This window comes from Schistocerca gregaria, chromosome 6 (genome assembly GCF_023897955.1).
Source record: "Schistocerca gregaria isolate iqSchGreg1 chromosome 6, iqSchGreg1.2, whole genome shotgun sequence".
Classification (NCBI taxonomy): Eukaryota; Metazoa; Arthropoda; class Insecta; order Orthoptera; family Acrididae; genus Schistocerca; species Schistocerca gregaria.
The window spans coordinates 123,895,995-123,910,856 of NC_064925.1; the positions used below are offsets into that span (position 1 = coordinate 123,895,995).

The following is a 14,862-nucleotide window of genomic DNA, read 5'->3' on the forward strand; positions in this document are numbered from 1 at the left end:
TTTGTTCGCTCAAGTAACTATCGTCTCTGAAATATCACTGGTGTCTAAGACTGGAGTCACTGTGTCAGGAACACAGACACACAGTTATTCCGTTACCAACTTCCAGGTTACCTGTAATGGTAGCCCGATAACTGCTAGAGAGCAAGAACTGTGAGCCAATAACGATAACTGCCAGAAGAAAATACAGATCTCTGACAGTTATTTCCATAGTCGCTCGAATTCCTTATGGTACCTCTCTGTATACTATCCGTCCAAGCTAAATTGACATATGAGGCGGTGCCTTAAGGGAACGGCCGTGCTTGTTAATGCCTGTACTGCAGCTCCTATCAGCCACCGATCGGACATGAACTTTATTTAATTGTTTGTGCTAAAAGTAAGGAAGACGCACGATATAGTACACGGTTCTTATCAACAGATGGCGCGCAGTCTCACAGTTATTCCCATGGCCTATAGAACGCCTTCCAAATGGTCTACCCTCTCCTTAGTTCCTAGCCAGATCTCCGATGAGTTGACGGGAAAGCGTAGTACGATCTTCGGTCAACAGATGGCACGAGGCACTGTTGACAGTTATTGAAATAACTGCCTGTATCAGAGGAACGGTTATCGCAGTAACCGTTACTTCTCAGTAACCGGTTATTTCTATCAGTTACGTTATTTTTTTCCACCTCTATACAGTTGGCAGGAAGCCTTAGCACTGAACAGTTGTGTTGCTACAGTGTAAAGTATGGATCCCAGCGTAGACGGTCGGTCAATGCGATTCAAGCAATGTGCAGTCATTGAATTCTTGACAGCATAAGGTGTCACCCCACAGGAGATTCATCAGAGAATGAAAGCAGTTTACCGTGATTGTGTTGATGTGTGAGTAATGTCTGTCGTTGGGTGAGTAAGTTAAAGATGTTGACGCAGGAACATCTGCCCTGCGTGACAAACAAAGAGTTGGACGTCCTGTGACAGCAACTACCGTCTTTCAGAAGCCAAATGTTGATTCAGGACGATCGTCATATCACTCAAAATGAAACTGCAAGCACAATTGGCATTTCACAAGAACGTGTGGGTCACATTATTACTTTGCAGCATGACAAGCCAAACCACACACTCATGTGCCACCACAGCAGAACTTCAGAGACTGAATCTCACCACTGTACGACATCCGTCATACAGTCCATATTTAGCACCGTCTGACTTCCATCTGTTCTCAATAATGAAAGACGATCTGCGGAGACATCATTGTGCTTCTGATGAAGGCGTTGAGAGAACTGTGAGATTGTGGTTACGGAAACAGAGTGTCGACTATGCTATCGGAATATTTTTCCTCTTACCCAGTCACAGAAATTACTTTTCATGTGGCAAAACAACGTTTACATGAAACTACTCTTCTGTTACATAGACTACTTTTTATAAGTAGATTATCTAGTGCAAAAGGATTAAATAAAATCTTTTCCTCTTATAATACAAAGCCATTAGTAAACCACCAGTATGCAGCCACATTTAAGCCTGTTAAATCTAAATTGTGTTAAATGCCTTCTAAAAATACTCATTCCTCATCTTGACACTATAGTATGCTAACAATCTACTAAACATACAACTGTATAACCCAAGAAGAAGGAGCTCCACCACCTAGACGATGTTTTAGCCTAATCACATCTTCTGTGTTGAAGACGCTGGAGGAAATCTGACTTGAATGAGGTGAGATATTATCGAAAATCCTCTGAGTTCCTTATTGCTGCGCAGTCTACGTACATTTATTCCAATGATGCAAACTTGTACAGCATACTCTGGAAGATAATTTTCAGATGTTGTAGCAAGGAAAGGCAGTGGTATTCCGCTAGGTACCTTGCAATATGTATATATGGGAGTGGTGATTATTATGCATTATTTTCAAAGAAACATACCAGTACCTTAAGTAACAATAGCTTACAAGGTGAGAGCATAGTGGCCTGTTGTTTAAGTGTGGGTGAGGCTACCAACATAGGTATGATAGAACAGATCTAAGGAGAATTTTAGAATTTTATCGATTGCCATTGTTCTCTCACAAAATATTAGCGAGAAACTATGAAGGAGTTTCAAAGCAGCTAATTCATCCTGAATGTTGCATGGTCATTCACCTACATAAATATCTGCATACAGCTTTTTGCTTTAATTTGAAATTATCATTTGTTTATGATATGAAATTAATGTATATTTGTAATAATACAGTATCTTAGTATTTTCTTGAATAATAGCAGAGGCGTTGCAAGAAGTGAGGACACAAGCTCTGCCCACAATGAACACTGTCTTTCACACAAATGAGTGATAATGAGAATTTTTTATATCAGTGAATTCAAAGAGAAAGCAGAGCTACTAGGATTGCCAGATGTACCTATGTTTTTCGAAATGTACCTATGAGATTGTATTTACATAGGTCGAAAGTAGTCCCACCACATCGACTTGAGGAAAACTGGCGCCGCCGACCTGATTAACAACAAACAGCTGAAACAATACCACTCCCTGCCTAATTCTTGTTTATACACAACACTTGATAATGTGTGCCTGTTGTCTTCTCATTATAGGCGTTATTCCTTTGTGGTAGTGATGGTAATAGTGGTGGTGGTGATGATGGAGGAGCGGTCATGACCACCCATCCCTCAAAAAAAAAAAAAAAAAAAAAAAAAAAAAAAAAAAAAAAAAAAAAAAAAAAGCACAGCGTTACCTACCTACAAAATATTATAGTAGAGCATTTTATACACTTCATTGTCATTGTTATGAGGATGCAGAAGGCAATGGAAACCACTGCATTAAAGACAAGTAACGTGTTTCCACAGGACATGTGGCCTGTAGTTGAAGAAGTGTCATGATGATCTCTCCCTAGGCAAAAGATTCCGGAATAGTCCCCCATTCGGATCTCCAGGAGGGGACTGCCAAGGGGGAGGTTACCATGAGAAAAAGATTGAATAATCAACGAAAGGATAATGTTCTACGAGTCGGCGCGTGGAATGTCAGAAGCTTGAACGTGGTAGGGAAACTTGAAAATCTGAAAAGGGAAATGCAAAGGCTCAATCTAGATATAGTAGGGGTCAGTGAAGTGAAGTGGAAGGAAGACAAGGATTTCTGGTCAGATGAGTATCGGGTAATATCAACAGCAGCAGAAAATGGTATAACAGGTGTAGGGTTCGTTATGAATAGGAAGGTAGGGCAGAGGGTGTGTTACTGTGAACAGTTCAGTGACCGGGTTGTTCTAATCAGAATCGACAGCAGACCAACACCGACAACGATAGTTCAGGTATACATGCCGACGTCGCGAGCTGAAGATGAACAGATAGAGAAAGTGTATGAGGATATTGAAAGGGTAATGAAATATGTAAAGGGGGACGAAAATCTAATAGTCATGGGCGACTGGAATGCAGTTGTAGGGGAAGGAGTAGAAGAAAAGGTTACAGGAGAATATGGGCTTGGGACAAGGAATGAAAGAGGAGAAAGACTAATTGAGTTCTGTAACAAGTTTCAGCTAGTAATAGCGAATACCCTGTTCAAGAATCACAAGAGGAGGAGGTATACTTGGAAAAGGCTTGGAGATACGGGAAGATTTCAATTAGATTACATCATGGTCAGATAGAGATTCCGAAATCAGATACTGGATTGTAAGGCGTACCCAGGAGCAGACATAGACTCAGATCACAATATGGTAGTGATGAAGAGTAGGCTGAAGTTCAAGACATTAGTCAGGAAGAATCAATACACTAAGAGGTGGGATACGGAAGTTCTAAGGAATGACGAGATACGTTTGAAGTTTTCTAACGTTATAGATACAGCAATAAGGAACAGCGCAGAAGGCAACACAGTTGAAGAGGAATGGACATCTCTAAAAAGGGCCATCACAGAAGTTGGGAAGGAAAACATAGGTACAAAGAAGGTAGCTGCGAAGAAACCATGGGTAACAGAAGATATACTTCAGTTGATTGATGAAAGGAGGAAGTACAAACATGTTCCGAGAAAATCAGGAATACAGAAATACAAGTCGCCGAGGAATGAAATAAATAGGAAGTGCAGGGAAGCTAAGGCGAAATGGCTGCAGGAAAAATGTGAAGACATCGAAAAAGATATGATTGTCGGAAGCACAGACTCAGCATACAGGAAAGTCAAAACAACCTTTGGTGACATTAAAAGCAACGGTGGTAACATTAAGAGTGCAATGGGAATTCCACTGTTAAATGCAGAGGAGAGAGCAGATTGTTGGAAAGAACACATTGAAAACCTCTATGAGGGTGAAGATTTGTCTGATGTGATAGAAGAAGAAACAGAAGTCGATTTAGAAGAGATAGGGAATCCAGTATTAGAATCGGAATTTAAAAGAGCTTTGGAGGACTTACAGTCAAATAAGGCAGAAGGGATAGATAACATTCCATCAGAATTTCTAAAATCATTATGGGAAGTGGCAACAAAACGACTATTCACGTTGGTGTGTAGAATATATGAGTCTGGCGACATACCATCTGACTTTCGGAAAAGCATCATCCACACAATTCTGAAGACGGCAAGAGCTGACAAGTGCGAGAATTATCGCACAATCAGCTTGACAGCTCATGCATCGAAGCTGCTTACAAAAATAATATACAGAAGAATGGAAAAGAAAATTGAGAATGTGCTAGGTGACGATCAGTTTGGCTTTAGGAAAAGTAAAGGCACGAGAGAGGCAATTCTGACGTTACGGCTAATAATGGAAGCAAGGCTAAAGAAAAATCAAGACACGTTCATAGGATTTGTTGACCTGGAAAAAGCGTTCGACAATATAAAGTGGTGCAAGCGGTTCAAGATTCTGAAGAAAGTAGGGGTAAGCTTTAGGGAGAGACGGGTCATATACAATATGTACAACAACCAAGAGGGAATAATAAGACTGGACGATCAAGAACGAAGTGCTCGTATTAAGAAGGGAGTAAGACAAGGCTGTAGCCTTTCGCCCCTACTCTTCAATCTGTACATCGAGGAAGCAATGATGGAAATAAAAGAAAGGTTCAGAAGTGGAATTAAAATACAAGGTGAAAGGATATCAACGATACGACTCGCTGATGACATTGCTATCCTGAGTGAAAGTGAAGAAGAATTAAATGATCTGCTGAACGGAATGAACAGTCTAATGAGTACACAGTATGGTTTAAGAGTAAATCAGAGAAAGACGAAGGTAATGAGAAGTAGTAGAAATGAGAACAGCGAGAAACTTAACATCAGGATTGATGGTCAGGAAGTCAGTGAAGTTAAGGAATTCTGCTACCAAGGCAGTAAAATAACCAATGACGGACGGAGCAAGGAGGACATCAAAAGCAGACTCGCTATGGCGAAAAAGGCATTTCTGGCCAAGAGAAGTCTACTAATATCAAATACCGGCCTTAATTTAAGGAAGAAATTTCTGAGGATGTACGTCTGGAGTATGGCATTGTATGGTAGTGAAACATGGACTGTGGGAATACCGGAACAGAAGAGAATCGAAGCATTTGAGATGTGGTGCTATAGACGAATGGACTGATAAGGTAAGGAATGAGGAGGTTCTACACAGAATCGGAGAGGAAAGGAATATGTGTAAAACACTGATAAGGAGAAGGGACAGAATGATAGGACATCTGCTAAGACATGAGGGAATGACTTCCATGGTACTAGAGGGAGCTGCAGAGGGCAAAAACTGTAGAGGAAGACAGAGATTGGATTACGTCAAGCAAATAATTGAGGATGTAGGTTGCAAGTGCTACTCTGAGATGAAGAGGTTAGCACAGGAAAGGAATTGGTGGCGGGCCGCATCAAACCAGTCAGTAGACTGATGACCAAAAACCAAAGAAACTGGTACAGGCATACATATTCAAATAGAGAGATATGTAACAGGCAGAAAATGGCGCTGCGGTCGGCAACGCCTATATAAGACAACAAGTATCTAGTGCAGATGTTAGATCGGTTAATGCTGCTACAATGGCAGCTTATCAAGATTTCAGTGAGTCTGAACGTGGTGTTATAGTCGGCGCATGAACGATGGGACACAGCATCTCCAACGTAGCTATGAAGTGAGGATTTTCCCGTACGCCATCTCACGAGTTTACCGTGAATATCAGGAATCCATTAAAACATGAGATCTCTGACACAGCTGCGGCCGGAAAAAGATCCTGTAAGAATCGGATCGATGACGACTGAGGAGAATCGATCAACGTGTCGGAAGTGCAACCCTTCCCGAAATTTCTGCAGATTTCAGTGCTGGGCATCAACAAGTGTCAGCATGTACGGGTATGCCGACATCCTCATGAATCCATGGACCCTGCAATTCAGCGGGTGACTGTTCTAGTTGGTGGAGGCTCTGTAATGGTATGGGGCATGTGGAGTTGGAGTGACATGAGACCCGTGATACATCTAGATATGGCTCTGACAGGTGACAAGTACGTGAGCATCCTGTCTGATCATCTGCATCTGTTCAATTTCATTGTGTACTCTGACGGACTGGACAATTTCAGCAGGACAATGTGACACCCCACACGTCCTGAATTGCTACAGAGTGGCTCCAGGAACACATTCCAGAGTTTAAACACTTCTGCTGGCCACCAAACTCCCCAGACACGAACATTATTGAGCGTATCTGGGATGCCTCGCTACGTGATATTCAGAAGAGGTCTCCAACCCCCCTCCCCTCTTATTTATGGACTGCCCAACAGGATTCCTGTCAGTTACCTCCAGAACTACTTCGGACTTTAGTCGAGTCAATGCCACATCGTGTATGGCACTGCTGCTTGGTCGCAGGGTCCCTACATGATATTAGGCTGGTGTATCAATTTCTTGGCTCTTCAGTGTATAATACTAGGCATCTGTGCCACATGAAATGTGAGTAATTTCTTCCGGTGGGGGGGGGGGGGGGGGAGGGGGGAGTGGGAGAAGTCGGAGAGAGAATAAAATTTTGACGCACCACAGCACTAAATCGCAGCCTGGGATCCCTGCTTGCTTTTCAAAACATAAAATAATTGTAATTTCCTTATATTTTTGTGATTGTTCATAGTATCATCATGATACCTCCTCAGCAGGTGATTTTAGAATTTCAGAAAAATAATTAATTCTCCTTAGTGGAACAGCATTTACATTATTTCTTTTAGTTTATACTATTTTATTGTATAACAATGAAGCTGCACATATTTTGAACATTCATCACTGATTTTCTGAACTGATCTGGTCTATGGAGCTATTCCTGAGAGTGTATTACTTACATATAGTATTTTAAAGAGTTTGCTTCTAGTTCTCAAAAGGAAAATGGGGTAACATTTGTGGTTCCATAGGCGCACGTGCTTTGCCATTCTAAAAGTAGGTGCTAAGGTGTGTGCTACGCTTGTCTCCCATATAGCTTGCTTACTCTCATTTCGCCTATTTAAAGTAATCTCCAGCGTGCCAGCAGAGTGCGGTACTGTCTTGTTGTATTAATTTTGCGAGAAAATCTTCAATACCGTAACAAATTTCTCAATATTTAACGCACAATGATAATTAGGTTGAACGTATAGTTACAAAAGATGTTGACTACTGTTGAGTCTACTTCTGCAACGGGGTCTCACAGGTGTTACAAAAATAACAGTCACACACTCTCTTTCTATCGTGATATTTTTAAGCACCAATGAAATTATTAGCACCATACTTTTCTCTTTAATAGCAGTTAGCCGTTTTCGTATGCTCCTAAATTTGTTTAGTGCATTTAGATAACTGTGGGATCAAAATGAGGAAAAGTACATGAATTTTACAGCTACGTATTTACAGTCATATTCCATTCGAGCATAGAGTTCCGCGTCGGCAGGCAGTCGCATGATGCCGGTTTCTGGTCCGAAACGTCAACACAACCAGATGTTTTACTGGCGCAAGACAACCTGGGTTCCACAGCTTTGTGCAGAATACCATGTGAATTCCTGGTTAGGTGCAAATAATCTGACGAATCTGGTGGACTGTATTTAATATATAAATTCATAAAAAATTATTGTATGTAGGATGTTGTTGTCACTGCACGCTACGACCATCTTTGGTTGCTACTTGGTAGTTGAGTCAGTGATGCACCAAGACGCTGTGAAGGCAAGTGATAATTGTGGGGTGCGGTGTTTTGATCCCGTAGATTGTTTATGTGAGAAAGCACGTCAATGAATACTAAGGTTCTGAAAACCTCTGCCATCAAAGATGCGAACATTGTCAAGATTGCTGTGGAAATGGTACATCAGGTACCTCAGTTAATAGAGTTCAATCAGAAGCAGCCGCTTGCAGCAATAATACAGGAGCTATGCAATGGGTGGGGACTTTCGGAGCCTGACCAGTATGCTCTGCAGTTTTCAGAAAACAACAACCAGAACTATATAACGGAGAAAAATAGAAATGAGATTAAAAACGGATCAGTTCTGAGATTGACACATTCACCATCTACCACTGCTCAGGAGATATTGCAGAAACTGAACACAGGAACAAACGACGAAAAACTTGCAGCGTTACAGAGACTTGCTAAATTAAGTACAGATATGACATTTGCTTTGGAATTCATAAATAAACAAGGACTTGCGTTAATAATAAATATGATTGAGGGGGGAAAGTGTAAAATCAACATGTTAGCTTATTGCTTGGCGTCCTTTGTGGAACTAATGGACCACGGAATAGTTTCATGGGATATATTAGAAATACCTTTCATAAATAAGGTTGCCAGTTACGTGAACAATCAGTCAGTCACACAAGATGCAAAGGTGATACAGGCTTCTTTGTCTATACTCGAGAATATAGTATTGAATAGTTCGGGAAAATATGGACAAGTAGAAAAGGAAGTCACTTTTCCGAACTTGATCATGCACCTGCAAAGTCCACATCCTGTGATTCAACAGAATGCCATTGCGCTTATTAACGCGCTGTTTCTTAAAGCCGACCATGTTAAAAGAAAAGCTGTTGCTGCTACCTTGTGTTCAAAGCAAGTCCGGAATGTTATATTAAGCAACGTCATCCAAACTGTGTCAGGACAGGTAAGTTTAGAAAGTTAATAGTTGCATGGAAACAATACATAACATTAAAATAAAACTGCTTGTAGGTAAACTCTCGGTGTTCTTAGATGTGTGCAGCTGGAAAATTGTGTATGGATATTTGAAGGGGTAAATTTTTGGAGTATTAGAATATATTTTTCAGAATGAAAACAAAAATTGTAGAATAAACTTTTCTCGCAATATCCTTTCATTCACATTTCGGAGTCGTGACAGCCAGATTTGCATGCACCACTGACACTAATTCTATGATATTTATGTTCTATACAGCACTTCATTAAAGATGTTTCTTGATGGGTGGAGTGAGGTTTAAAGCAGTCTGTTAACAAAGTCCCAGTCGTTAATTAATACTGCAGTGACTTCTAAATAAAAACCACAAAATACTTTGCCCTGCGCTTTTTATGTAAGTCAACCGATTCACAGTATCATATGAACCATAAACTTATGGAACATTATAAAGTAGAAAATGTATCATCATGTTGTTAAAACACGCAGCTACAGTACATGCAAGGCCGAAATGCCATTTTCAACATATGTTATAGGTAGTAGGGTAGAAGAGGGGTGGGAAATATGCTGCCCAGAAGTCATTACAACCAACCAACGAAGAGGTGGATTACAAATTTTATGATTTTGGAAATAGTGTGTTTCTTCTGTAGGAGTCACGGAAAAAAGTGAGACAAAGTACTTGGGGCTACCGGGAGCTGAGTGTGTTGCAATAAGTACGTTAGATCTCTATCCAAAGGGCAGGAATTGTGGTTTAGAATGTTATAAATGCAAAGGTAAAGCTAACAAAAACCTACACAGGTTTCATAGGACATTATTATGGTTTGGGCTGGTTTTCAATGCTACTAATGTGTGTTCAGCTGGACTGCAGGCAGCGAGTCTAATGACTTGGCAGGTGTAGTTGTTTGTACTAGCATGTAATTGTTATTTTGACAGCCCTCAGCTTGACAGCGAATGACAGTGTCATATGGAATGAACAAGATGTGACACTGAACTGAATATATTGTCAGCAGAATGTTGGTGGTAAATTACATAGGGCATGCCACCTGTGAACTTGGGCTGGACAGGGCTTGTCTTTGGTCCTGATAACATGACAATTCTTTGAACACTAATTTCTGGAAAAAAAATTAAAATCTTCCACAGAGCCACAGCATGCCTAATGAGTAAACTACTATGATTTTCTCTGGTGTTTTAAAGCTATTTATGTAGGTGATGTGATGGTCAATGGTTGCGCGAAGTTATTAGATCCAGTGCACTTACAACAGGTAATTTTGTCTAAACACTATCTCATGTTGTGACAACTTCTATCCATGGCTTTAATTTATTCTCCACTGAGATAAGTACAAAATACATATTGTATGTGATTTACTTTCCTTTTGGACAAACTGTTCTGTCCCAAAGCTGCTTCTGTTGAATTCAGGTTTAAACTGTCATACAATATGTATTAATATGTTATCTTCCTGCAGTTGTGTGGAATTGGATTAGAGATACTTTATTAACACAGTATAGCACTGGCTAAAGTGCACATTGCCGGGAGCTCTTTGCAATGCTTACTGATGTTGGGAAGTTGTTGGTGTTGCTCGTAGCCAGTTGGGTGATAGTAGGCCTATATGGTAGCTAGTAAGAATCTCTAACTCAGAATCCCATTGTTGTACTTCAGAAGTTACTCAGGTTGTGGCATTGTGTTGCAAATGTTTAGCCAGTTGACATCTAAATAATACCTTCTGGCTTGAGCTGTCAGAAGAATTAGTCTGTTGTTGGGGTTCTCTGTCATAAGGTTATATGGACTGGATAGAGATTTCTGTATGCTGTAAGATTCCAGTCTCATATTCCTACTTGTTTTAAAAGGTAAGCCCTTTTTTGTTGTTAGTACATTTACAGTTAATGTAATTTTAGTTCATGTTGTGTCAAAAAAATGCAAACAATCTGACCAATTTATTTTTTATGATTGGTGACCCAGCAAAATTCATAGTTATGTCATTCTCATATATCACTTTTTATGAAAAACTCCAGTCTATTACCACCCTAACAAATGGAGAAGGTACAATTTTGGCTTTCTCACCAGAACATGCCAATTTCTTAAACTTTGAGATTAAGGCATGTCACTGGTACCAACTCCAACTCTTATTCTTCTAATTAAACCAGTAGCTCTTATCTGTGTGTGTGGTATAACACATTCATTAAGCTTCCGTGATTACCAACACCCCTACCCCTTTTTTAACTCGGAGATGTTATGTGTAACATCTGCTCCTAATTATGTATACATCTATGCCCCACAAGCCACATTGCAGCGTGTGGCATGGTGCCTTTCCTGCAACTTTTGCGAATATAATGTGTGGAAACAATGACTGTTGGTAAATTTATCTGTAAGTTTAGCTGTCTCAGATTTTCCTTTTTCGGTTATTTCACGAAGTGGTATTTGAAGCTTTGTGGCACAGTGGTCAAGTACTCGACTGTGTATACATAGGTCTTGAGTTTGATCCATGGTGAGTCTTTGGTTTTTTATTTGTAACTTATCATTTCTTCCACCTCAGGGAAGGTTTGTTAATGTGATAAGTGCTTCATCATACTGATGTTTGCAGAGTCTCCATTAAACTGTAGGGCTCACTATAACTGGCTGGATAAGTGAGTTCAAAGGTTGGAGGCAACAGCTTACTACTTACAACAGGAGCATGCCTAGTAAAGCACAGTGGCGCCCAAACCAATATTCTGATTGATGAGAGCATTAACTTCTTTTTAGGATGATGTGGTGTGTTTCTGAACTCATCTTGTGTCATAAACTCTTAGACATTTAATGGTAATCCTTTCTTTGGTGCAGAAAGTATCTCTTATGGGGACTTCCACTGAAGTCTGATGAGTATCTCCTTGATGTTCTCACATTTGCTAAATGAACCCGCACTGAAACACATGGTTCTTCTTTGGTGCTTCTCTGTTTATGTTACCTGGTACAGTTTGTATATAGTCATGAAAAACAAAAGTAATTAAATATACGATTTACCAAATGTGTAATCTGCACAAGAAAATTTTAAAAACATTAAACGGAAGATCAGTACCTAAGCCCCAAGCAACCTCCCCCCCCCCCCCCCCACACACACACACACACACGCATACACACAAAAAACATTTCAGATTTGTTATGCAATCAAGAAGGAACATACATTTTTGCTAACACATACATATTGACATGCCTGTTTCTGTAAGGTCACAGGATCATTGAATAATTCACCTTTAAAATTCTGTTTCAGGTAGGAACAGAAATGGCACATCAGTTGTACGTTCTCCAAACATTAACTTTGGGCCTGCTGGAGCATCGTATGAATACTCGCATGGATTCTCAGGATCAGGACGCACATGACAAAATTAAAGAATTGCGTCGAATTGCATTTGATACAGATATTGGAAATTCTGGAGGTGGTGATTTGGCATCAAGGCGTCAACTTGGAGTTTTTGCAAAGGACTACAAGAAGCTTGGCTTCAAGCATGACATTAATCCAGCTTTGGATTTTATGGAAACTCCTCCTGGAATGCTGGCATTGGATTGCATGGTTTATTTTGCTCGGAACCATACGGAGAGTTATACTAAGGTACAGACAGCTACTGTACAATATTATGTTTTTTAGATTTATGTGAAGGTAATTTCCCTTTATTGTATGTATGGGTCATTGGAACCGATCGATTCCATCTGTCTGCTTTGTCCTGTGATGTAATGGTTTTATTGTGTGTGGCATCACTATGGCACAGTGTTGGTGGATGTTTGTGTGTTGAGTTTAACATTGGGTTCATTTGAGTCTTGGTTATGACTGTGGTGATGTGGTTTTGTTTGTCTGTCTGTGTAATCAGTGTTGTAATGCGGTTTGGAAGTGTTTGCCTTGTTTTCAATGAATTAGTATGTTTTTTTTTTCTTTTGTGTATGTGTTTGGTGTTTTTGTTGGGTCCGTTTAGTTTGGTACATTGTCATGTGTGTGTGTTTTGCGGTAATTGTTATGTTTTGTGTGTTTTATATTTATGGCATTTTGGTTGTATTTTAATTGATGTTGTGAACATGGGGGTTTTTGTTTTGGTGGTGTTTTGTGAGTTATGTGGATGTGAGAAGTTTATGGCTGTTATATAGGTCAAGGAAAATGTCCAATTCTGCTTTTTCGAATTGGAGATGTTGTTGTTGTTGTTGTTTTTATCGTGGACTTTATTTGAGAGATATAGGTCAACTGAAGTGTACAGTTACTGTTGGTTGTGTGGCTGTAGCATTTCGTTGTGAGTTGAGTTTTTTTAATAATATTTTTGGTTGGTGCAGTGTTTTGTGTTGTTATATATTTAGCTTCTCCTAAATCCTCTGTTTCCCACACTTGTCCCATTAGTTTCCTTTTATTGTTGGATTGACAAGTTCTTGTGTCATTTTTGTTCTTGTTTGCATTTGTTGGCATGTAAATGTAGTGACATTGCAACTATTTTGTATACACTGGACGTGGTTGTTTCCACCATATTGATGATGTGAGGGTCAGTCAACACGGTGGAATCAGTCACTTCCTTAATAACATGCTAGAGTTGCGTCACTATAACTGTCTTTCTTTCTGTGGGATACAATTTCATTCGTACCTGGTTTCTTATGGTGTTTAGTCTTGACTGTCAGTTGGTTGCACGTAATTATTGAAAAACCTGGAATTTGATTCTTGTTATGTACATTATTTTTTGATTCAGACAACATACACTCCTGGCAATGGAAAAAAGAACACATTGACACCGGTGTGTCAGACCCACCATACTTGCTCCGGACACTGCGAGAAGGCTGTACAAGCAATGATCACACGGACGGCACAGCGGACACACCAGGAACCGCGGTGTTGGCCGTTGAATGGCGCTAGCTGCGCAGCATTTGTGCACCGCCGCCGTCAGTGTCAGCCAGTTTGCCGTGGCATACGGAGCTCCATCGCAGTCTTTAACACTGGTAGCATGCCGCGACAGCGTGGACGTGAACCGTATGTGCAGTTGACGGACTTTGAGCGAGGGCGTATAGTGGGCATGCGGGAGGCCGGGTGGACGTACCGCCGAATTGCTCAACACGTGGGGCATGAGGTCTCCACAGTACATCGATGTTGTCGCTAGTGGTCGGCGGAAGGTGCACGTGCCCATCGACCTGGGACCGGACCGCAGTGACGCGCGGATGCACGCTAAGACCGTAGGATCCTACGCAGTGTCGTAGGGGACCGCACCGCCACTTCCCAGCAAATTAGGGACACTTGCTCCTGGGGTATCGGTGAGGACCATTCGCAACCGTCTCCATGAAGCTGGGCTATGGTCCCGCACACCGTTAGGCCATCTTCCGCTCACGCCCCAACATCGTGCAGCCCGCCTCCCGTGGTGTCGCGACAGGCGTGAATGGAGGGACGAATGGAGACTTGTCGTCTTCAGCGATGAGAGTCGCTCCTGCCTTGGTGCCAAGGATGGTCGTATGCGTGTTTGGCGCCGTGCAGGTGAGCGCCACAATCAGGACTGCATACGACCGAGGCACACAGGGCCAACACCCGGCATCGTGGTGTGGGGAGCGATCTCCTACACTGGCCGTACACCTCTGGTGATCGTAGAGGGGACACTGAATAGTGCACGGTACATCCAAACCGTCATCGAACCCATCGTTCTACCATTCCTAGAACGGCAAGGGAACTTGCTGTTCCAACAGGACAATGCACGTCCGCATGTATCCCATGCCACCCAACGTGCTCTAGAAGGTGTAAGTCAACTACCCTGGCCAGCAAGATCTCCGGATCTGTCCCCCATTGAGCATGTTTGGGACTGGATGAAGCGTCGTCTCACGCGGTCTCCACGAACGCTGGTCCAAATGAGGCGCCAGGTGGAAATGGCATGGCAAGCCGTTCCA

General features: G+C 41.4%; 1 protein-coding gene across 1 annotated transcript in view; it reads left to right on the plus strand.

Annotated features, from left to right (window-relative positions):
- Positions 1–7,965: 7,965 nt before the first annotated feature.
- The window catches only part of LOC126277878 (engulfment and cell motility protein 1), a 58,023-nt gene continuing 51,126 nt past the window's right edge, over positions 7,966–14,862 (plus strand). The window contains exons 1-2 of the mRNA XM_049977405.1: positions 7,966–8,972; positions 12,236–12,574. Of these exons, the coding sequence (XP_049833362.1) occupies positions 8,115–8,972; positions 12,236–12,574 (1,197 nt within the window). The 5' untranslated portion in view covers positions 7,966–8,114. The remainder of the gene's footprint in view (positions 8,973–12,235; positions 12,575–14,862) is intronic.